This window comes from Punica granatum, chromosome 7 (genome assembly GCF_007655135.1).
Source record: "Punica granatum isolate Tunisia-2019 chromosome 7, ASM765513v2, whole genome shotgun sequence".
NCBI lineage: Eukaryota > Viridiplantae > Streptophyta > Magnoliopsida > Myrtales > Lythraceae > Punica > Punica granatum.
In genome coordinates, this window is record NC_045133.1 from 28,649,676 (window position 1) to 28,672,292 (window position 22,617).

Here is a 22,617-nt window from a genome sequence, read left to right on the forward strand (position 1 = left end):
TATATATATATATCTATATATATTATCTTTTCACTGAAATATATTGACCGTAAGGCATGCATTTTGATTCATTAATTGTAGTTAAATTTGTATAATGTTAGCTAAAATGACTCAATTATTTTCATGAGAGATAACTGAAACTTGTATAATTTTGCTTAAATGGCTCGACTATTTTAATGCGAGATCAAAATATATTTATTTTAAAGTTAATCACATCAAAAATCATGAACTTTGACCGTTTTTCCAAATCTAACATAAACTTTTAATTTTCTCAAATTTAAGCAGCAACTTGTCACGTTAGATCAAATATAACATCCATCACGGATTCCGTCACGTTTTCTGACGTGACAAGTAATGGCAGCGGATGTGGCCCAACTATTTTAAGCTCCAATCAAATAACGACACCTGGACCAGCTTTCTTTCCTTCCCTTTTTCTTTTCTTTTCTTTTCTCTGCTCTGCTTCGTTTTTTTTTCCCCTATTATTTTCATTTCAGCTAGAGCCATCCCTGGGCAGCTTCCTCTCCAACAACTCCATGCAACAACCAACCTGGTCTTTTCCATCAACATCCTCACCTTCTCCTCGCCTTCTGCATTATTCCATCCTCCTTGGAGTGCACGCAAGGGATCATCATCTCAATTGATCAAAAACTCCCACAGACCCGAGAGCCATGCCATGCCATCTCTCCTCCTTTCTTTCTTTTTTTTTTCCCTTTTTTTTCCATCGTTTTCTTCCTGCTCCTGGTTAGGTTTTCCAGCTTTTTCTCGGGAAATGGACAGAAGCCCATGCTCCCGGAGGCACCTCCATGCACACGCCATTAGAGTCACCATCACTTCCATCAACCGGCTTGCTTCTCGGTTTCTCTTCTTCGACTCGAGCCTGCAGCTTCCTGAGGCTCACACCACAACGACCATCTTCTTCTCTTCATCTTCTACTTTGCACTTGGTGTGGCTACTCCTCCTCACCAGCTCGAGTTATTGATCTTCGCCTACACAAGGCAATATCACCATCAACTTTTTTATTTTTCTTGGCTCGGAAACTCAGTAAAGAAAAGAGGGAAAAAAAAACAACAATAACAACAGCAGCAGTTGGGGACTCTCTCGGGCTCTTGGCTTCCCTGACTATCACCATTTTCATCACCACACCAGCAGCTTCATCATCTCCTTCTCCTCCCTCTCCTCATCTCTGCTCTCATCCCTCTCCTCCTCCTCCTCTGCTCTTCACTCCATCGCAACCTTCACTCCCCGTCCCTCTTAGCTCCTTGGCAACAACAATCCACCACACATCTCAGCCTTCCCTTTTTTCTTTCTTCTTCATCTGTCATTCACCATCCAGATCCCTCATTATCACCCTCGTCTCCTCGCACCACTGTCTCAGCCACCTCTTTCCTTCATCACCATCTCCGTCACGCTGCTTCCTACCTCACCTCAGGGGTCGACGGCCAACGGAGGGAGCCCCCAGCGGGGTCGGCCCCTTCCCTTCTCCCCCCTATTTTTCGATTCAAAAACAGAGGGAGATGAGAGGGGAATGGTCCGGCTGTGGGTTCTCCCGCCCCTCAACTACTCAACTTGGCTGTCAACGTCCATCCAATTTGTCTTGCAGATTCCATCCAGTTTGTCTTGCTTGGTTCTCCTGCATGTCAACCAGAAGACAAACTTGCTCGAAGAATGACGGGTTTGAGAATCTCGGCATTGAAGACCCGCATTCACTGTGGGAATTCAGGTTCATAAATTGCAGTAGCAGTTTCATGGGTGGGCTTCACGACTTGATATTGAGTAGCAGTAGCAGGTTCATAAATCTCGGTATTGAAGACCTTCCTCCTTCCACGACTTGTTTCCTTGACTCGGCCCCAAGAATATGGGGTCTAATTTGAAAAATGAGAAATATTAGGGTCTTCTTAAATAATGGAGTGGGACCATTGGTCCAAGTGTCGTTGTTTGATTGGAGCTTAAAAATAGTCAGGCCACATTGGCTGCCGTTACTTATCACGTCAAAAAACGTGACGGAATCCTCGACAGATGCAATATTTGGTCTAACGTGGCAAGTTGCTGCTTAGATTTGAGAAAATTGAAAGTTTATGTTAGATTTGGAAAAACGGTCAAAGTTCATGATTTTTGATTTGATTAACCCTTTATTTTAATCAATCTCACACTCATTTAAGGTGTTGAGGATAATTTTAGAAAAAAAATATTTTTAAAATTTTCTGGATATATACGTGAATTAAGAAATATATATTTATAATTATGTCACTCTTTATTTGTATTTAATTCATGTAAATATATCATTAATATAATATTTATTTTTTTGAGATAATATTTTTTATTCATAAATATTAATTATACATTTACATTCATGACCTTATAATATTTAGAAATTACTTTTCTAATCCTATTTAATATGTGAGACACAACTTTATATATATATATATATATATATATATATATAGCCGGGGTGTGTCTCTCATTTGTCCCATGTAGCTTATAGTTTAATTAAGGGAAAGGTATACTTTTAGCCCACTATGTTTGAGTACTTTTCTGTTTTCACCCATTACCTATTTTTTGTTTTCTCTTTGCGTCCAGTACATTTCACTAATTTTCTATTTTAGTCTTTCAGTTACTTTTTCTGTTAAAAATACACTTATTTCTAATATTATAATAATTTGTATAAGTGAAAGTTGAACCGGCTGGATCAAATAACCCATTCAACTTTGACTTTTAACATAAAAGTCAGAAGCTCTGCTCTCTTCCTTCCTATCTTCACTAGCAATTTCATTGCTATGAAGTTCTCAGCCTCTACTTCATCACTTAGTCGCTTCTTCTCATTCTCTTCTCTACAACTATTATCACTCTTGATTAGTCAATGAGAGGACTTGTGGCCGGATTTTAGGGTTTCTTAAGAAAAATTCGGGCTCAACTTTGTGCTGCCAATAAAGGATTCTAATATAGGTCTTAGGGCAATGACTTCCTAAATTGATGTTATCGGCAGCAGATCGGAGGGAGATCGGTGTGGAGAAGAGACAGAGAGGGGGACGCCAATAGGTGGCTGGAATGTTACCATCGATGGCATCCCGATCCCCAGGTTCTGTTGCCGAACCAGTCTTTCCCCTTTTGTATTCTCAATCGCTGGTTACATTTTCAATGACAAACCCAAAATCAATGACTTTTGTTTATGGCAGTCAGAGGATCTGTGAAGACTGGGGATTTCCTTCTTTTCTCAAGGAAACTTAGCATGGGAAAGACTCCAAAGAAGGATAATAATTAAATTAAATTCCAATGAAATTTCTTTTCTTTATCAAGGCAAAGGGAAATCACCATAGATAGCTGATTCGACCATAAGAAAGACTAGATTTTTGAGGTAATTTCTAGCTCTTGCGGTGCAATTCTGTTTTGAGTTCCCTTCATGACCAATATCTTTCCACATTCTCAGTCCAAAAATCTTACAAAAAATTAGATTTGCTTATTGCAAAGTAGAAAGTATTAAACCGGTTTGAACCTTGTTGATTGTAGAGTATTTTGGAGTGTCACAGAGCATTGAGCCTCTCTGTAAACGAGCATAATTTTCTGGGAAAAAAATTCAGTTCTCAATCGGTTTGAGCAAAGTATAATTCCCCGGTTAGTTTGGTCTTATTAGAGGCAGAATTTTTTTTATTTTTTATTTTTTTGCCCACTATTAGAGACATAATTTGACTATTCATTGAAAAAAAAGAGAGAAACAGAAGAATTCCACATGCGGCCGTTTTAAACTTCGTTTGGTTTCATAGTGTTATTTTAGAATTACAATTCTAACTTAACTCTACTCGCTACAAAATAAAATAACTCATACAAAGTCAAAGAGTATGTCCCATTTATACCACTTTTTTCCACAACAAAACAATATAACTCATACAAAGTCAAAGGGTGGGCCCCATTTATACCACTCTTTTTCAAAATTAAAATCTGATTTTAAAATTTTACTATGAAACCAAACGCAACATTAATAACGTGGACCCCACTAGGTTAGCATGACTCACGGAAAAAGTTATGGAAGGATCATAAGGAAAAAATAATCAAAGCTAGTGGATCAAAACAGAAAAACAGTGTAAACTATTGGATCACAATAGAAAAGAAAATAGGAAGTGAATAAAAACAGAAAAATAGTTAAAGGTAGTGGGTCAAAACTATACTTTAACTTTTAATTAATCCAATCTAATATATAAACTGCTTTGTACTTCGACACCTGATCCAGTTTGCTTGGTTGAGAGCCTGTATGATATATATAAATATATACATATATGCAGACAGGTATTTGTATATATATTCGTACATAACACGGTAGAAACATGTTTGTGAGACAAACTGAGATCATCATGTAGGTGCGTGTTGTGATTTGTGAACATCCACTTGATAGGTAAAAGAAAAACAAAAATCGGATGGCTTGTTAATGTCAAATAATGATTATGTAGCTAGCTAGGGATATAGTCGTTGGGTTGCAGAGCGTCTAAGACCCCGCCTTTCTCTTCTCGTCCTCTCTTCTCTTTAATTAATTTGTTTATCACCGGAAAACAACGACTCCACAAACCCCCCAACCCCCCAGTCCACACATCTCCCTTCTTCTCCTCTGTCCAGTTCCAATCGACAGACGCAGTTTCATCGATCCGATCTCTCTCTCTCTCTCTCTCTCTCTCTCTCTCTCTCTCTCTCTCTACGTATATATACATATATGTATGTATGTCTCCTCTCTTAATCTCTTTACACATACATATATATCGATCGAGTTATATATTGATTGGATCTTAATTTCAAATATGTATTAATATTGCAGCTAATAGCTAATAGATTCTAAGTCGGGGCCGGCAGGCACCAATGAAGAAGATAAATCTGATCTTGAGGAAATGCAAGAGCTTGTCGAGGCAGCTCGGGAGATCTTCGTCCTACAGCAGCCTGAGGTCCAACTCCAGTAGAGATCACTATCGCCATGAACCCCTGGGGGGCCATTCTCACCGTCACACTGTGCAGTTATCAGATCATCCCCAGCATCGTCGAGATCAAATTGACTCCCGGGAGATTATATTCGTAGGGAGCACGAGGAAGCGATATCTCATCAGCTCCAAGTACCTGAGCCATCCGCTGCTCAATGCCTTGATTGAGAAGCCAAGCAATAATAATAAGCTAGAGAAGCTGCAGGCTGCAGGCGGTAATGGCAATAATGGGAATATCCTCCTGGTCAAGTGCGAGGTCGTCCTCTTCGACCATTTATTGTGGATGCTAGACAATTCCGACGATCTCAACTTGAGCTCTGAGTCTCTGGAAGAGCTTGCTGCGCTCTACATCTTCTGAGACTGAGAAGCAATTAATATTGAACATTGTCCAATTAATCATGCGCTGTGCGGGTTCTGGATCGTGATATATGATGATCTATAGCGCATATATATATAGAGGTACGTCTGTACGCGGATGAAAACTTGGATTAATTATTAATTTTGCCTATAAATCTTTATGGCCCGTTTGTTTAGCATGAATAGGGATCCGGATCCGGCCCAATTACTTCCGGGTTGCCATTCCTTTGTTTGTTTGTTATTCTGGGCCTGAATTATAATACGGATCGGACCACAATTCCGGGAAAATGCTGAATTTGTCATCCGAGGCTTACAGCTCAATTTTATGATTCGGATTAAGCCCATTGTATGTAATAAGAACGAAAAATCACAAATGTCCTTTTTTCGTTCTCTATTTACATTTTAATGCCATTCAAGTAAAATTAAGTCTCCTCCTGTCGATCGTCTCCTATACGCTTCGAAGCTACTCCTTGATACTGCTAGCCATGAGCCCATTCCGGTTTCAACGTTGCTTCGGCCCAGCATCCGATCTCCACTAGTCTCCTCCGATGACGAAGGGGTTGTTGTGGCGCGACAAAAGCAGCTCAGTAAACTCGCGTTGCTGTTAGGGGTGTGCATGGATACCGAATATACTTGGAACATGTTGAAATCTACCTTTTAGGATAAGTCCAGGTAACTCCAATTGAAATAGGGTAGGGTCTGGATAGTAATTTAAGGTACCAGTGAAAATAGGTTTCGGTTTCAGTTCCAACACAATCGGTACCCGAGATCTATATTTTTCTGAAAAAATTATTTATATTTACATAATTCTTTATGTGCAACGTAGTTGTTACAGAATCTTAAGGAGAATTTATTTGCTTTATCTACTAAGAATAGTTACATCATCATTTTTTTTGTCAAATAACTATATAATTTTTTAGTTACGTATTTACTTTGTCTATTATATAATCATAAAGAGAGCTACATAATTCTTTAGTTTTGTGGATAGCTGTGATCTAATTAATCTATGTTGACATTTTTTTTGTTTTGCGTGATTGTGAATGGGATCTTTTTAATTTTAGTTATTTATTTCATTTATTGTGCTTAAAGAGAAAAAAATTACAGATTCCAACTGAATACTCGGAACCTGTAGTATAATTCAGATTCCCGGTAGGTTCCGGCTCCAAGTTCCAACATGGTAGGGTGCAGTTTCAAAATTTTGGAACATGTCCTCTATAAGGTAGGATCCGAGTATCATGAAAAAAATGGATACTCGCCCCCACACACCCCCTACTTGCTGCGATATCTGCAATCTTCAGTAGGCCATTTTGAAAAAAAAAAAAGTTGCTCCGGAACTCTTGAAAAACTTCATTTATGCATATATGTTTGCTAATTGGGTATGTTGTGAGCTTTTGGTCTTTCGAATACTTTTTGATTGAATCAGAGTGAACATTATATAGATTGCGTACACAGTTGGGTATTTAGAGGAATTACCAAGCAGAAATCCTCTTACCTCAGCATGGGCTTTCTTTGCTTATCTGAACCAGGATAATGGACCATACCCACTTAAGGACCATCAGGCGGCTTCACACATAACCGAGGCGAGGCAGGCTGCGCGAGCCTAAAGAGATAAGGCTTTGTGTAGATGGATAGATAGTCAACTCTACTCTATTTTGTGAAATAAAAACAAAAATTATTATTGTAAGTATTGAAAAATATATGAATGTGTGAATATATATATATATATATGAAAATAGATGAAGAATTTATTATTAAAAAATTGATTATAAAAATAATTAAAAGAAAGTATGAGTGATAAATTGTTATTAAATGAGACAAAAATAAAAAAAATAGTAATGATTATAGTGTTGTATTTATGGAAGAATATAGTTTAATTAGATGGAGTGGTGATTTTATTTGAAAACAAAGGCCGAGGTTTGGTGGGCTTGACGAGTCGTCATGACCTTGGTGGGCTCCTATGGGTTCGATGCTAAAAAGGTTTACATAATATCGAGTTTAATTGATCAATATGGTTAATAATGTGCAGGTATAAATCTTGGTATACATCGTCATGGACTTTTTCACCAAACTCATTAGGGATGTTTTCGTAGATTGTTATGATGTAACCTATCATGATTACCCAGCAAACGGGGTTCTGCCTCTTTTGCACGGTGACACTTTGGTGTAACGAACAATCGTCTAACTAGTTATAACCAAGATGTCTCGGATGACTTTGGTTAAGTAAATATCTTATGATCCTTTTTCTACCAAAAAAAAAATCGGTATACATACAATCAATTGATTATAGGGAAACAAGCTTAGATTCTTTGGAGTGCATTACCACTGTCACCCTAAACTTTTTAAAATGCCACAACTCTTGTCCCTCAAACATTTTTGCCACAAATTTGCCCTAAATATTGCCATTCCGTCAATCAATTTTGCCCTTCTGTTAGCTCTCATAACAAAAACATTATATAGAATCTAACATGGACATGACGTTGAAAAAAATAATTTTTTAATTCCAAACACATGACAGTTTCATACGATACTGTTTGGCTCTTTCTGACACCTTCAAATAATGTTATTTTTCCTAAATGACGTCGTTTTAGGGTTTTAGGACACCCTGCAATGAACGAGGAGGGAGGAGAGGATAGCAACGATGGAGAAAAAAGGGATAGGGAAGCAACAGTGATTTCAACAGTAGTGAAACCACCGATCCTCAGCCTCATGCTTGCGACTCCCTCATCTCGATGACCTCTTGACAACGCTACTTCCAGCAGAGAGCTCATGTCCACCCCTAAAAGGGAAAGTCTTCCTCATCAGCGCACGATGCAACCGTTCTCCTCTTATCTCTAATGAGTCGAGCTCCATAGACGTTGTTGGTGCGAGCTCTATGGCCGCTCATCTCTTTGCTTGAGTCGATGCAGTCGATTGCCGCTCCGATGAGCTCTCATTTTTAGTAGTAGCTGCACAACCCCGAGCTGAATAGCTCCTAAGCTCTCGTCCCAAGTTCAATTGATCCTAAGCTCTCACGTCATCTCTTCTTTTGTGATGGGCTGAAAAAGGGCAGTTTCTATTTTTGGTTTTGCTGGTGAAAATGCATTTCTTTTTACTCGATCAACCACAGATTGGTCCGTTCTGATTGAAGCAGCTGGCTCTTTTCCCTTATTCTTTATTTATCATTGCCTTTGTCTGTATTTTCTATCTCGAGAATAAAGAATGAGGGAGAGGGGAAGGGGCATATTGGATTGGGGACTCCCCCTTTAGCCATTGCTCCCTCGGTGAGGTCCTTAGAGTATGATGACCTCTCTTAGGTGGCGATGGCCAGAGGGAGAGCCCCCAGCCGAGTAGGTAGTCGGCGAAGAGCCCAAACCGATTTGCCCCTTTCACATTTAATTAGAAAAAAATAAAGTAAAAAAGTATATAAAATACAAAAAATGATGTCATTTTTGCATGTCTTATTAAAATATAGGATAAATTACACCAGTGGTTCAAAATGTTTTACAAATGTTTCATTATGATCTAAAAAGTTTTTTTCGCTACATGATGGTACAAAATGTTTCAAAGTTGTTTCATGATGGTACAAACCGTCAATTGGCCCTAATACCGTTAACATTTTGATGACGTGGTGCGTCATATATGTCACTTTTGTTGCGTGAAACCAATCATAGTGCGCCACGTCATTTAAGAGAAAATAAAATTTTAAAAAGTCCAAAAAAAATACAAAAAATACAAAAAAGAGTACAAATTTAGAAAAAAAAAATATTTCAAAATTTTGAAAATTATTTTGAAAAATTTTTAAATTTTAAATTTTTTTAAATAATTTTTTAATTTAATATAAAAATTATTTTAAATTTTAAATAATAAAATTATTTTAAATTTTAAATTAAAAGTTTAAAATTATTTTTAGAATTATTTAAAAATTTTCGGCCTCGTCAGCAAGGAGGTGACACGTGGTAGCCACGTTAGTGTCGGCTTGACGGCGTCATGCTCGAATTGAAGGTTTATATCATCATGAAACAACTTTGAAACATTTTGTATCATCATGTAGCGAAAAATTTTTTTTAGACCATAATGAAATATTTATAAAATATTTTGAATTATCAGTGCAATTAATCCTAAAATATATTACTTTTGACACCGCTTGGTATAAATGATAACCCCATTGAATTTCCGTCAAGAGTATTAACAGAAGAGTAAAACTGATAGAATGAATGTCAACGGTCAGGGTAAAGGATGACATCTTAAAAAGTTGAGGGTAATAGTAATATTGAATTCGAATCTTTGCATAAAACAAGAGAGCATGATCCAAAACAGAATAATGACGGGGCAACCGAGAGCGAGGAGGGATCTAAAGATACTTTCGTGAAGCTGCCCGCACCATATCCTCCTCACTCTTTATTTATTATTTATATTTTTTTGGCCAGATTTGTTTTTTTATATTTCAATGGCCCAGCATAATAAAGCAGCTTTTTATTTATTTATTTTTTAGCTTTTCATTCATGGGGGAGGGGTTCCATGCCGATGGCTGCCTACTACTGGGAACTGCGACGACCCGCCCGGACCCGGCAACTGCTTCCATCCAGCTTCGCTGATGGGCAATGCGGCTTGAGCTTCTTTTAGGTCATCTCTTCGCACCCGAGGACACTACTTCTTTGTTTATCTTCCTTCCACACTTCTCCTGTCCTCCTCCTCCTCCTCCTCCGCCTCAGTGACTGTGACTGTGAGTTGAGTCCCCTTACTTTCCTTTGGATTATTGCCGATTTCCTTTTTCTTACTCGATTTTTCGTTTTACATTTGATGATTGTACTCATCAAGTTCCAGTTATTTCAATTGTTTTATACTTTGAAGCTTTGCATCTTTCTTTTTCTTTGTTGTTCTTCCTCTTTTTTTTTTTTTTTCAAGTCCTTTTCCTTGTCCGGGGCTCTTCCGGTGAACTTCATTCTAATAAGCTCGGGCTGCTTGTGATGTCGTATTTGCTTGATATATTTGCTCTCCATGATTGATTACCTTCCAAGTGATTTGAATAGCTGCCCAGGTAGTTCCTGAGTTACCTAGGTGGATTTTGCAGTTTCTAATGCAATAAAAGAAAGGACCCAGTTTTTTCTTTTATATAAATATTTTTATAATTCGGCTTATGCTATTTTGCTTATGTAGATGTTGTTTGACATATATATATATGTAGTATGCCAAGCTGGATGCTATGTTGAATACTTGCAGTTTAACTGATTTTTTGAAGCTTAGACTTTTGATTTTTTGTTTGCTCTGTTGTAACTCAGGGGCTTGGGTTGTTTTCTCTTTTGGTGTTAGCCCTCTTACGAGCTTCCTGTAACTTGAACAATTGTGCTTGGTACGATTTTACCATTGATTGGTGGTACTGTGATATCAATCACTTATCCAAAAAGAGAAAAAAGAAAAAGGTCAAATGGAATCAAAGCTGTCACTCTTTTGCTATTCGGACGATTGCCAAGAATTCCAATGCCTGTTCCTGATTGTGCTGGGCCAAACTTCATAACATTAGTCACTCTAATAACATTCCAAGTGTCTCTTGGGCGTTAAATTTAATAAAATCAGTAGTTTGTTTTTGAGTGCACGTTTCTTATCTTCTTTTTGCTATCTACTTGGAATGTGTTCGTGATCATTCAATATAAGTAATCTGCATCGTGTAATGTCAGTCACATATAGTCTGACTCCCTTGAATAATCTGATAGCCATGGCTTGTTTGAGTGCCTTTCCATTTGCGTGTTCTTAACTACCAATCTATTTTTTTCTAAAATATTTCCTGCTTGTATTGCATGGATATCCCTATAGGACCAGTCTTTGTTAAGTGAAACATGGAGAGAAATAGGCTGCTGCAAATGAGGAATCGTTGCTCGGGCTCAACACCATCAGAAGAGTCAGTATTGGACCTTGAAAGGAGCTGCTGCGGCCATTCTAATCTGCCTTCGTTGAGTCCTCCAACACTCCAACCCTTTGCCTCAGCTGGACAGCACTGTGAGAGCAGTGCTGCCTACTTCTCATGGCCCACCTCGAGCCGGTTAAGTGATGCCGCTGAAGAGCGTGCGAACTATTTCGCAAATCTACAGAAAGGGGTACTGCCCGAGACTCTTGGGCGGCTGCCCAAAGGGCAACAAGCTACCACATTGCTTGAACTCATGACTATAAGGGCCTTCCACAGCAAAATTTTGCGCTGCTATAGCCTTGGGACAGCTATTGGGTTTCGTATACGGCGGGGAGTCTTGACTGACATACCGGCCATCCTCGTGTTCGTCTCCAGGAAGGTTCATAAGCAGTGGCTCAGCCCCATACAGTGTCTTCCTACTGCTCTAGAGGTTAGGAAAAGACACGCCTTCTTTCCGAAGTATAATTGCATCCTCTTGCAGGGTGTGAGGTTTGAGATTTGCTGAGCACAATGTGATAAAACTAATTCCTGTGAATTGTTTGATTAGGGACCTGGAGGAGTGTGGTGTGATGTGGATGTGGTGGAATTTTCGTACTTTGGTGCGCCTGAGCCGGCTCCTAAAGAACAGTTATACACTGAGATTGTTGATGACTTGCGTGGGGGCGACCCCTTCATCGGCTCTGGTTCTCAGGTACTCTCAGTTCTGTGCCATTTATTGTGAATCTGATGAACTCTTGAAACTACTAACGCAGATCATTCAGCTGAATAACTATTTAGAACATAAGCATTGATCAAGTTTCACTGTGTTGCTGTTTCAACTATCATTCCGTGATTCTCTATCTGATTCGGTAAGCTGAATTTTCGACCTGATAAATGCAAAAATCCCACTTTCACTCATCTAGCCTCTGAAAATGTGATCCCAAATTTATTCTACCATGTATGTGCATCATATATCTGGCCATGGTCTAACATATCTGGTTTTGTCCCTTGAATGGTTCCCTTTTAAATTTTAACAGCCATTTTATCTGTTGCTCATGGGATTATATGGTTGAACAAGAAGCTGCATGAGAATAAGTTTTACAGTCCAAATGGGCAATGCTGAATATACTTGTTATGCATTTTATTTCTCCCTGCAAATTCTCCTCTGCTAACATAACTTGCTCATTGCCTGAATTATAGCCATATGGCTACCTGTATTCTGTTACTGTATGGTCAGTCCGTCCTTGTATTGACCTATGATAGGTAAAGTATGTGCGCAACAATCCACATTTCATTTTTACCTTCTCTTTCCTGCCTATTCATTTAATTACTGGGGCTGCTTCATACTGCTCTTCTTGCTCAGGTTGCAAGCCAGGAAACTTATGGAACCTTAGGTGCAATAGTGAAGAGCCAAACGGGGAGTAGACAGGTGGGCTTTCTCACGAATCGACATGTCGCCGTTGACTTGGATTACCCCAATCAAAAAATGTTTCATCCTCTTCCTCCAACCCTTGGACCTGGGGTATATCTAGGTGCAGTGGAAAGGGCTACTTCATTCATCACTGATGAGCTTTGGTACGGGATATTTGCTGGGATAAATCCGGGTAAGAAAGAACTTTGGTTCAGGCGCACTCCACGATTCTGCCTCTCAGAGGATTGAAAAATCTGCGGTTTTATCCATTTGGAGTGCATGTATAATGATTATGATCTCTTTTGTGTTTCCAGAGACATTCGTGAGAGCAGATGGAGCATTCATCCCATTTGCTGATGATTTTGACATGTCCACTGTTACTACAGTAGTAAAAGGTGTAGGGGAGATTGGAGACGTGAAGATCATAGACTTGCAGTCTCCAATAAGTGGCCTCATAGGCAAGCAAGTAATGAAGGTTGGAAGAAGTTCAGGCCTTACTAATGGAAGCGTTTTGGCTTATGCCCTTGAGTATAACGACGAGAAAGGAATCTGCTTTTTAACAGACTTTCTTGTTGTGGGTGAGAATCGACAAACTTTTGACCTGGAAGGAGATAGTGGAAGCCTAATAATACTAAAAGGTGATGTTGGAGAGAAGGCACAGCCGATTGGGATCATATGGGGTGGGACCGCCAACCGGGGAAGGCTTAAGCTTAAAGTGGGCCAGGCTCCAGAAAATTGGACCAGTGGAGTCGACCTTGGACGCCTTCTCAATCTTCTTGAGCTTGATCTGATTACAACCAATGAGGGGCTAAGAGGTTCGTGATCTGCAGGTTGCTTGATTAGCATGAGTTTGCATTTTCCTTTTGATAATTCTCTGTGCTTCGTTTATTTAAGCTACTCACTTTTGTTGCTAAAATAATAATAAAAACAATAACGGTAGTTATTAAAATTAATGGTGAATTGATATATATGATTGTAAGCAGTATTCTCATAATGTTTAGTGGAATTTATAGTGGCAGTGCAAGAACAACGGGCTGCCTCAGCAACAGCAATTGGATCAACTGTAGGCGACTCATCACCGCCCGAAGGGATCACTATGAAGGAGAAAGCTGAGGAGAAATTCGAGTCTCTTGGTCTTCAAATACAGCACATTCCTTTGGACGTAGAACCGAGCAGCGCAGAAATGAATGTCTCTCTGATGGATACAGACTTGAATCTGGAAGAAGGGAGTGGGGTCAAGGCAGTTCCAAGCATTGAGCACGAGTTCATTCCGCGCTTCTATAGACGGTCCCCGCTGCACCAGAATAATCCATCAGATAGAGCCGTATCTGAGAATCTATTGTGTTTGAGAAATAACTGTGATGAGGACATCTGTGTATCATTGCAGTTGGGCGATAACGAGGTGAAGAGGAGGCGCTCTGATGCTTTAGATGATGTAAAGGAGCCAAAATGACTCTGGCTGTCTCTTCTCTTTGAATCGAGAGATCTCAATCCTTTACATGTATGAACTGCGAGACCATATTTTGGTGCCAAGTTGTATATCGACTTTGTCTATTTAAGAAAAGATGAGTGTTTACTTATGGAAATGTTTTTGGGTAGGATGAGTGGATGTTTTTGAGGCCCTCTGGTTGGCGAATGTTTGTCGAAGAAATGCTGACAGTGTTATACTGTAAGTAGAGTGTCAGAGGGTACTTTTATGTCGAGCAAATTTTCCAGCAAGACCCCGAGCCCAGACCACCACTCGGTCCACTCCACTTCTACATGTAAAAAAAAGAAAAGAAAAGAAAAGAGGAGGGGTACTACAGTTTGAACGTTCAGTGGGCCATAGTAGGCCTCGTGACCACATGATGGGCCAGTAAACAAACGAGGCCGTGCTCAAAATGGGCCCAATGATTGGGCCAGAAAATCCAAGTGACTGGGCTCTGTGATAGCTTAGTCTGTCTGTCCGTCTATGTGTCCTCATCAGACATCCCTCTCTCTCTCTCTCTCTATCACCCCCTTTGTGTCATCCCAGTCTCTGCTTGGCTCGCCCTGCCATTGCCATTTCCCAAGCCCTAACATACAATTTCATAGTAATCTCTGGCCAGTCCTCTGTCTGTGCGTTTGCAGTGCGTTTCGTATATTTATTTCGAGCTTAGCTGTAGCGTCAGATGTGTCCGGTGCATGCTCGAGATTTGCCATCAGCCTTGTATTAAAAGTAATCACTTGCCTCCAGATCAAATACTGTGTACTTGGCGTTGCTAATTCAGGTTCAGTTGAGCTGGTGAGTTGTCTCAGTTTTATTGATTGGGAGTAGTTTTTTTTTTTTTTTTTGGGGGGGGGGGGGGGGGGGGGGGTGAAGAAAGAAGGCGATTATAGTGACATTTCATCCGCGTCTTACTGGGTTCCCTGCTTCTTTCTCTTAAGGGGATGAATAATATGATAGCTTAAAAAGGCCCTTTTTTTTTTCTTTTTCTTTTTTTGTGGGTTGGGGGGGAGTTCAGCACATGAGAAAGTTACTGTTCGTTGAAGCTCTGTTAGAAATTGCGAAATGGACCATTCGTGCACTAAAATTTAAATTTCCGTGTTCCATGAACTGTCTAATAGTTATAGTGGATGGCATTTAGCCGGGTCAGCTTACCTTACACGATGGATGGATGATAATTCAAGGTGCATATTTTGAATTCCGAGTTAGAGCGCCGCCTGCTAGTCCTGGTTTATTGTAAGCTGCTTGCCCGACTGAAACAGGAAGACCATAAATTTGGATTTTTATTCTCATCTTTTTAGTTATTGCTGTTTTTTCTTTTTGCAAACTTGTAGGGTATTGAAGTTTTCTCTTTAACTTCTGGAGCATTTGAAGGATTCATGGCAGGAAATGACCTGCCATCTTTGGGCCGTGTGAAGCTTGCAGATCTCATACCTTCTGAAGGTCTTGCTTCTGATTCGTACAAACTGTCAGTCTCAACTCTGTCTCAGTCACTCGCTCAATATTCTGCAGCAATTATTCAATTCTCATCTAGTGACGGGGCCCTTTTGAGATCTGGTTTAGATTCTGCCCGGCTCTACTTTCACCAGAGAGCATCATATCCCTCGAATGATATGATTCATACCAACGATTCCCGAGAATGGTGCAAGACATCTGGCTACTATGCGGATCCTCAATTGTGGCAGGAAACTTATGACTATAGACCCGGACTGACACCTACAGAGCCCAACACCTTGGAATTCCCTCCTGGGGGTTTGCCTGACATATTTGCTCTGCTTGGGAAGGCAGCAAGAAATATCTTAGATGCCATCAGTTTTTATCTTAACTTGCGTAGCTCTCCATTCTCCGAGATTCTAGATAATGTTCCTCTGCGGAATCGAGAGATATCCTCTTCAGTGCTATCTGTTTGCTGTCATGCGAGGCCATCATTTCAGGGAGGTCAGCACCATAGTTTACCTCAGGATGAAGGCCAGTTGGTTATGTTCTCCGATAATGATCATCTAATGGATAAAAGTTTGATTACTCTCATGAAGTCAGACAAAGCAGGTTTACATGTAAGAGACTTTCATGGTCGGTGGTTTCTTGTGGATGAGGATCTTGGTCCTCAAGAAGCAGTAGTGTTTCCTGGGCTTGCTCTTTACCAGGCGACAGCTGGCTATGTTAACCCAGCTCTTCTCAAAACAGAAATTAGTCACATGCAAGCTAATATGTATGGGCGGTGTTCCGTGGCTTTCAAACTCATGCCTAAGTCCATGACCAGTCTTAGCTGCTCAGAGATGAGGGCGGCTGGTCATGGTGTTGAAGCTCAGTTCCAACTTCCAGTACCTGTTGATGACTTCATGCAGAGGTCTCACCCAACTGATCAGCTCTTCAACCGCCATAGCCTCCAGGCTTTCACTTTCCCAACTGCCCAAGATGGTATGGGCTACAGCTTTCTAGAATTGCTTAAAACTAATTTAAATGACTGAATGAAGATTGTTCTTTGGTCAATTGTCAGCATAGCAAATAGTCAGATATGACGCTAGAAACAAAGAATGAATATGAGGGGATCCATGGCCAAATGATAATTATTCTCTTTTTTCTTCTTTCCATAACTACATTAGAATATCTTTGATAGTTTCAATGAAAAATCAATGATCCCACTAATGCTGTTGCTCTTGCATTTCTGCATATCCTCATATAAATTTGTAGGTCATGCCAACCTAATAATAACAATAAATGTGTGTGGCCTGAAATGGAAATGAGATGGCAGTTTACTCCATTAAAGTGGTGAAATGCCTTAAGATAGATAATGTCTTGCTCTTTAAGTAGACCTACTTGATGTTGGATATTTTTTGCTGCTTCTGTTTGCGAGTACTTCTTAGGAAAGAGCTTTTAACAGCAGGTCCTTGGATCGATGAAATGCTGGTACAGGATCTGTAAAGCCTGCACGGAGGAGGAAAAACAGCTCTAAGTGCAAACCGCTTCCGCCCTCCAAAAGGTTGCGGCTCGAAGCCCAGAGAGTCTTGAAGGAGAGAGTTCAGGATATTGCAGATAAGAGGGGCATCAAACTGAGGTTCTGTAACTTGAAGGACTGTGAGAGTCATGTTCACTCATTGGATAGCCCCTGCGCCACGACGCGCATTGAAATCGGGTGGCCGCCAGGAGTTCCATTTGTTCATCCTCATGATCTGCCCAATAAAGCAAAGGTCGAATTTCTTAAAGCATATGAACCTGGGTGGACTGAAACGAATGACACCGAGTTAAGTCTCACTGAGCCTGGTCAGACCAATCAACACACGGCAAACTGTGACAGTAAGATGCTTTTCATCTCTGTTTTGTTTTTTCCTTAAGGTACTTAGTTTTTTTAGATCATCAAATTCAATGTTATTATGGTTCTAGCTTCTTAATCCTGCGATTCTTTCCAGTTTTTCGTTTTTGTAGTGGTAATATCCCAAGCATGCTGTATATGTTTAGGACCATCAATTATCGGATGCTCAAATGTCTGTGTAACTAAGGATGTTTCATATTACAACAATATGGTCTGATGTTCATAAGGCAGCAAATCCATACCGTATTGCTGACAGTGTGAAGATTAGGATATGCTTCATTTGTCTGTAATTCTGTTTGTTCTTGTCCCGTCACTTTTTCTTTAGAAGAGAGTATGCATTTATATGCATGTCTATGGTAATCACTTGGATTTTCTTCGTACTTGTGGCCAGCTTCAATTACTTGACTGCCTGGCGACGTCAAACAAACTTCTCTTTGAGGCGGTCTGGATAAGCTGACCACTCCTTGGGATTCTTAAATGGCCTGACAAATTCACTGCTACAGTTTTATGATTTGCTGTGCAAGCACAAAGACCTGCCGAAGTTCATTGAACTACCAAGAAATCCCCTTGTCATGTCCAACCCTCTGTATGTTTCTTCTGTCACGAAGATTTATCATGAAATGAAACTGGAAAGCCATCTGAAATCATCTGGTGTTTGGTCAAAAGCGTTGAAGAAGTCCTTGTCCTTTGGACTCCTTGGTGAACGATGGAAGGCAATTTTTTTGGATGCCTCTTGTGGTCACCTCGATGCTAAAGAGTCATACAGTTCTGTTAAAATTATTATCGAGTGTATTTGAGGAGTATGCAGTTTCACGAATGTGTAAATAAAGTAAAAGAATAAATTTTCTCTTTGGCATCAGGGCGTACTTACCTACTAAATGTTGTACGGACAAACTTGCGGTATTCTGGAAGCAGAACCTTAAACCAACAGAACCTAAACCTATGGCATACAGTTGATGGCCTTAATTATATATATATATATATATCATAGTCACCAACCACATACAAGTCGAATGTCTCCAGGCTACTGAGAAAGACTCCTTCAATGTTAATTAAGAACTGCAGCCTTTCGAAGTGTCTGCAACGATTAGTTTACAATACTTATGAACCTTTCGAAACTGCAGCACTCCTGCTTGTTCCATCCATGCCATGCCACACATCCAGGCGACAGAGCTCTGCGAATAAAATCTTGCAGTCAACCCAAAGCGTGCTGGGGGTACCTTTAAGATGCAATGCTGCTGCTCTTGAAACACTAGGTTCGGTAGACACCACCCTTTCATATTATCCAACGAGAAATGGGATCATTGGTCAAGGACGAAATGGCGGTGGCTGGTTCTCAAAAGGCAACTCAATAGGTGTTGCGTTACCATAGAATTCTTCCAAGTTGTAGAAAGCTCTCTGTTGAGGAAGAAATATGTGGATAACTACGTCACCTGATGATGATGTAAGAAAGCATGAGACAAAACCTCATTAAGAAACACTAGTATTTTTTTTTTTTATAAGTATTAAGAAACACTAGTGAGTAAGCGGAACTGAGAGAAATAAATCAAGGGCGGGCCCCTCCAGTTCATCTATAAACAAAAAACAGTCAAAAGCAAAGCAGATACTCTCCAATAATGCCTTCCACTGGCACATGAAGAAAATGAGCTTGCCAAATTGACTTGAAGAATCAGCAAAGTTACCAAAGTCTAATAAAGTCCATGAGTTGGGCTTCGTGTCCCCAGATGGAACTTTCCCATACTGGTTCTCTGCTAAATCTCTGATTCTTGACCTGCATTGCGAATTGAGAGCATTAATGCGCGAGAGGGGCAAGGAAAAGTCAATTCGATTCGGTACCACTACCAGTTCATGCAAATAAAGCGTAAACAAGAAGGTTTGGAGATATCATAAGCCTACTATACCCAATGGCATCTATCTGCGGCCGAGAAAATGCAGTTGCAATGATGAAGAAGCGAGTCCAATATACCAATGGCTTCACGAAGAGTACTCTAATATCTGCAGCCTTTACCTCACTGGCGACCTTCGCCATGGCAACAGCAACTGCAAAGACAGGCAAGTATAAATGTCCAATCCACTAACATAATGAGCTTGCTGCAAAATGCTACACAAACGACTGGAATGCATAAAGATGATCCATCTATGGCCTTGGATGAAGTCAAGCCAAGAGGGGAAGTTTTCTGCCATCAATAGCAGCCATCAACCACTTCTTCTTTGATGATAAACTTTTACAGATCCACCGATTAAGATATAGATAGGAATTAGGATGTCCATCAGAACTGAACTGAACTGAACTGAACTGAACTGAATTGAATTTAAACACTCAGCCACATAATAGTATCAGCTCTGACAGAAAGTAGAGAAATGTTTGTTCAACAATATATGATATATTATCAGAGGAGAGGACGAACTTACAAGATAAGCTTTCGGCATCATCATCAACTTCAGCACTTGGAGACTTTTTGTCACTTCTACTAAAGACCACTTTTCCGTACTTGTCAAACAGCTTATCGTACATCTGGTCTGTATCGTCTTCTTCGTTCAGATTCTATGAAATGCATGCATATAAATAATTAACATATGCATTCAAGACAAACATCCAAAAATAAGCCCAAAAAAAAAAACCATCATGTAATGCAATCGTATGTTCTTGTGGATTGAAATCTGACACTTTTTATTTGATCAAAATGCCAAATCTTTTCTTTTTCCTCCCCTCCCCGAGTGAAGGCGTAAATTCGCACAAGGTGAATTTAATGATCCGAAATGACTATGAGCAAGCACGACATGACGATGAAGATTAATGAATGGTATCAATAATAATTATAATATCATCTTACAGAGAAGAAGCTGTCTTCGGCTCCCCTGCCTGAAGCTGAAGCGCGAGGAGCGTGTTGCTTCCGGTGCCGGAGGTTGAGGCTGAAGATACCGAGGGTGGACTTCCTCCAAGAAGAGGTCGGGAATGTCCGTTGAGGCCCATCAAAGCGGCTCCGCATTCGCATCAAGTACTTTCCCCGTGCAGGCGACGCAGACTGGAAACAACAGGAGGAGGGGCAGAAGCCGCCGGAAGACTGAGCTCCGGCGTAAATTCCACCGGCAGCGGATAAGATTGGGGCCGCTGTCATTCCTCCCTGTTTCGGTTTTTACTTTGTAATATATTGTAGGGAGGGAGCAGAGTTGGGATTGAATGGAGACCGGAAGATCTTTCCGCTCTCAGAAGAAGACGAAGGAGGAGGAGAAAGAGGAAGAAGATAAAGTCGTAGCCGTCGTACTGGCCTAGTCCCGCAGTGGAGGGAGGGAGGAGCCCACCTTCTTAATCCGCCGGCGGGGGCCTAGCGTGGATGGGGCAGCAGGAAGAAGAAGAAGTGAGCAGGCCCATCCATCCATCCATCCATCCGTCCGTCCGTCCGTCCAATCCATTCCATAATTATTATATTATATTATAATTTAACTGGAGGCCCCATCCAATCCCAAAGCCCAGCACTATGGAAAAGGCTTTTCGATTGGTTCGTTCATCTCTCACGCCGGATCATATCATATTATGTCATGTTTGGTAGCAGGGAATCCGAACTCCGATTCCTGATCAATTACGGATGGAATTCGGTTTCCTGCATTTGGTACACCGTCATCCGAATAGATGGGTTATCAATCCTGAATCAATCCGTTAGTTCGATTCCCTATAAAGCTGTGCGCAATCACCATTCCTGACGCATGCAGCAATAGAAAAGAAACTGTAATGACTACTTTACCCCTTCTTGCATATCAAATTTTCACTTTATTGCCACCAGCCCTTTCCCCTTTTCGTTCATCAAGAGCGACAGCAGCGCCGCCGTCGCCTCCACCGATGTATCTTTTCTCCGACGACCTTCGTTCTTCTGCTTCCCGATGAATCTGCGGGCAGTGGCCTCAAATCTGACCTCGAAAAAGCAAACTTTTAGCCTCGTCGCTGTCAGAAAGAAACAATAAGCCAGAGAAGGAGGTTTGTGATAGAGAGAAAGAGGGCTGCGAGAGAGAGAGAGAGAGAGAGGAGACTGCAATAACGTTGAGGTCGGAGGTTGATGGGGAAGGTAGGCGTCGGTGGAGGGCATAGGCACGAGGTCGAATCAGAAAAGGGGTTCACCATCTAGGTTTTGACACAGAACAGAAAAAAAAATGATTATTATTTTATTTTGGGATATTTTTAATTTATTTGAGATTTATTTTTCCTTCTGATATTTGAGTTCTATAATTTCTTTAAGAAAAAAAGTTTTATAATTTCATTGAAATTGATATTACATTTGTTTATTTTTTAATTTTAATGAGGGATAATTTAGTCATTTTAATTTATATCCTTCTCATTCTTTGTTAATTCCTTATATTTCATTCAGTGTTACCAAACGATGATATTTCTCTTACTATTCCCTTTACTCATCTATTATATTCATTACTGATTCCCTATTTCCATCCATAGCTACCAAACATGTCATTATATTATATCCAATTATTGTTCGCTGGTCTTGGGCTGGTCTGAGCTTCTTGCTCAGAATTAATAAATCAATCAGTCAAAGTAGTACGTTGCAATGCATACATAGAGAGGGATTATATATATAAAGTTATATCCCACTCTATTAAATAAGGGTAAAATCATAAATGTATAGTAAATTAGTATGTTATATAGAAATTAAATAATATTAATTATTATTACAATTAAAAAATTCAAGAGAAATATTAAAGAAGAATTCTAATCACTTATTGTTATTTCACAAGCAATTGCTATCTTATTAGTAAATAAATATACTAAATTGTAAAGACCTTAAGAAATATTGAACTTTACTCAATTAATTTTTATAATAATTATTAGCCCGAAACGTTGAATTAAGTAAATCTCTCATCAAACTGATTAGTCATTTTATCAAAAATTATTAAAATTTACTAAACTTAATATATCAAACATGAGTGAGAAAAACAATTGCGGATACATAACGTCAAAATTTTATAGACTATGATTATATTAATCTTTCATTTATAATAAACTAGCTAGGAATTTTTTTTTGAATTTTATAATTATTTTCATAAAAGTTGAATCGATAATTGAGATCATGTCTAGCTTATGAGCTCTTAATTAATATTATCTAGCGTGAGTATGAAATTTTTACAGTCTAAGAATAATTTTTCTATTTTCTATATATTAATTAAATTATAAATAATAATTGTATCAACATCTAATGTTTCTTAATAATTTTTTATAAAATCCGTGCAACACATGGGTTGAATAGCATACTCCTT

General features: G+C 39.6%; 4 protein-coding genes across 13 annotated transcripts; 3 read left to right on the forward strand and 1 right to left on the reverse strand.

Annotated features, from left to right (window-relative positions):
- Positions 1–2,696: 2,696 nt before the first annotated feature.
- Positions 2,697–5,534, forward strand: LOC116213247 (auxin-responsive protein SAUR76). 2 transcript variants are annotated; one of them, XM_031548117.1, is made up of 3 exons: positions 2,697–3,076; positions 3,174–3,352; positions 4,799–5,534. In XM_031548117.1, exon 3 carries the CDS (start codon positions 4,840–4,842, stop codon positions 5,311–5,313), a length of 474 nt encoding a protein of 157 aa, XP_031403977.1. In that variant the 5' UTR covers positions 2,697–3,076; positions 3,174–3,352; positions 4,799–4,839; the 3' UTR covers positions 5,314–5,534. The 2 variants fall into 2 exon arrangements, with proteins under 2 accessions (XP_031403977.1, XP_031403978.1); XM_031548118.1 differs by lacking the exons at positions 2,697–3,076; positions 3,174–3,352 and adding an exon at positions 4,412–4,698.
- Positions 5,535–9,759: 4,225 nt separating this feature from the next.
- Positions 9,760–14,181, forward strand: LOC116214099 (protein NARROW LEAF 1). 6 transcript variants are annotated; one of them, XM_031549386.1, is made up of 6 exons: positions 9,760–9,914; positions 11,103–11,623; positions 11,741–11,884; positions 12,536–12,776; positions 12,898–13,398; positions 13,597–14,181. In XM_031549386.1, exons 2-6 carry the CDS (start codon positions 11,126–11,128, stop codon positions 14,034–14,036), a joined length of 1,824 nt encoding a protein of 607 aa, XP_031405246.1. In that variant the 5' UTR covers positions 9,760–9,914; positions 11,103–11,125; the 3' UTR covers positions 14,037–14,181. The 6 variants fall into 6 exon arrangements, with proteins under 6 accessions (XP_031405246.1, XP_031405251.1, XP_031405247.1 ...); XM_031549391.1 differs by having other exon boundaries at positions 9,774–9,914; positions 11,109–11,623; XM_031549387.1 differs by having other exon boundaries at positions 9,775–10,019.
- A 338-nt stretch (positions 14,182–14,519) lies between these two features.
- LOC116214100 lies at positions 14,520–18,209 on the forward strand. Of its 4 annotated transcripts, none has more exons than XM_031549393.1 (4): positions 14,520–14,846; positions 15,383–16,466; positions 16,962–17,342; positions 17,750–18,209. In XM_031549393.1, the coding sequence occupies exons 1-4, from the start codon at positions 14,535–14,537 to the stop codon at positions 17,761–17,763; spliced, it is 1,791 nt and encodes a 596-aa protein (XP_031405253.1). In that variant the 5' UTR covers positions 14,520–14,534; the 3' UTR covers positions 17,764–18,209. The 4 variants fall into 4 exon arrangements, with proteins under 4 accessions (XP_031405253.1, XP_031405252.1, XP_031405254.1 ...); XM_031549395.1 differs by lacking the exon at positions 17,750–18,209 and adding an exon at positions 15,170–15,284 and having other exon boundaries at positions 14,705–14,846; positions 16,962–17,721; XM_031549392.1 differs by lacking the exon at positions 17,750–18,209 and having other exon boundaries at positions 16,962–17,721.
- Positions 18,210–18,306: 97 nt separating this feature from the next.
- LOC116214101 (protein Iojap, chloroplastic) lies at positions 18,307–21,460 on the reverse strand. Its single transcript, XM_031549396.1, has 7 exons — positions 21,102–21,460; positions 20,193–20,960; positions 19,771–19,903; positions 19,260–19,398; positions 19,041–19,129; positions 18,726–18,791; positions 18,307–18,631 (listed from the first exon to the last, which is right to left on the reverse strand). The coding sequence occupies exons 2-7, from the start codon at positions 20,475–20,477 to the stop codon at positions 18,411–18,413; spliced, it is 933 nt and encodes a 310-aa protein (XP_031405256.1). The 5' UTR covers positions 20,478–20,960; positions 21,102–21,460; the 3' UTR covers positions 18,307–18,410.
- Between the last annotated feature and the right edge of the window lie 1,157 nt (positions 21,461–22,617).

Coding starts and splice junctions, on each gene's coding strand:
- LOC116214099 (XM_031549386.1), top strand. CDS start 11,126: ATGGAGAGAAATAGGCTGCTGCAAATGAGGAATCGTTGCTCGGGCTCA. Junction 11,624..11,740: donor GTCTTCCTACTGCTCTAGAG/GTTAGGAAAAGA, acceptor TTGTTTGATTAG/GGACCTGGAGGAGTGTGGTG. Junction 12,777..12,897: donor ATTTGCTGGGATAAATCCGG/GTAAGAAAGAAC, acceptor TTGTGTTTCCAG/AGACATTCGTGAGAGCAGAT.
- LOC116214101 (XM_031549396.1), bottom strand. CDS start 20,477: ATGACAGCGGCCCCAATCTTATCCGCTGCCGGTGGAATTTACGCCGGA. Junction 19,399..19,770: donor TGATGCCGAAAGCTTATCTT/GTAAGTTCGTCC, acceptor CTGTCTTTGCAG/TTGCTGTTGCCATGGCGAAG. Junction 18,632..18,725: donor CAACTTGGAAGAATTCTATG/GTAACGCAACAC, acceptor ATAATATGAAAG/GGTGGTGTCTACCGAACCTA.
- LOC116213247 (XM_031548117.1), top strand. CDS start 4,840: ATGAAGAAGATAAATCTGATCTTGAGGAAATGCAAGAGCTTGTCGAGG.
- LOC116214100 (XM_031549392.1), top strand. CDS start 14,535: ATGTGTCCTCATCAGACATCCCTCTCTCTCTCTCTCTCTATCACCCCC. Junction 14,847..15,382: donor ATTCAGGTTCAGTTGAGCTG/GTGAGTTGTCTC, acceptor GCAAACTTGTAG/GGTATTGAAGTTTTCTCTTT. Junction 16,467..16,961: donor TTTCCCAACTGCCCAAGATG/GTATGGGCTACA, acceptor ATGCTGGTACAG/GATCTGTAAAGCCTGCACGG.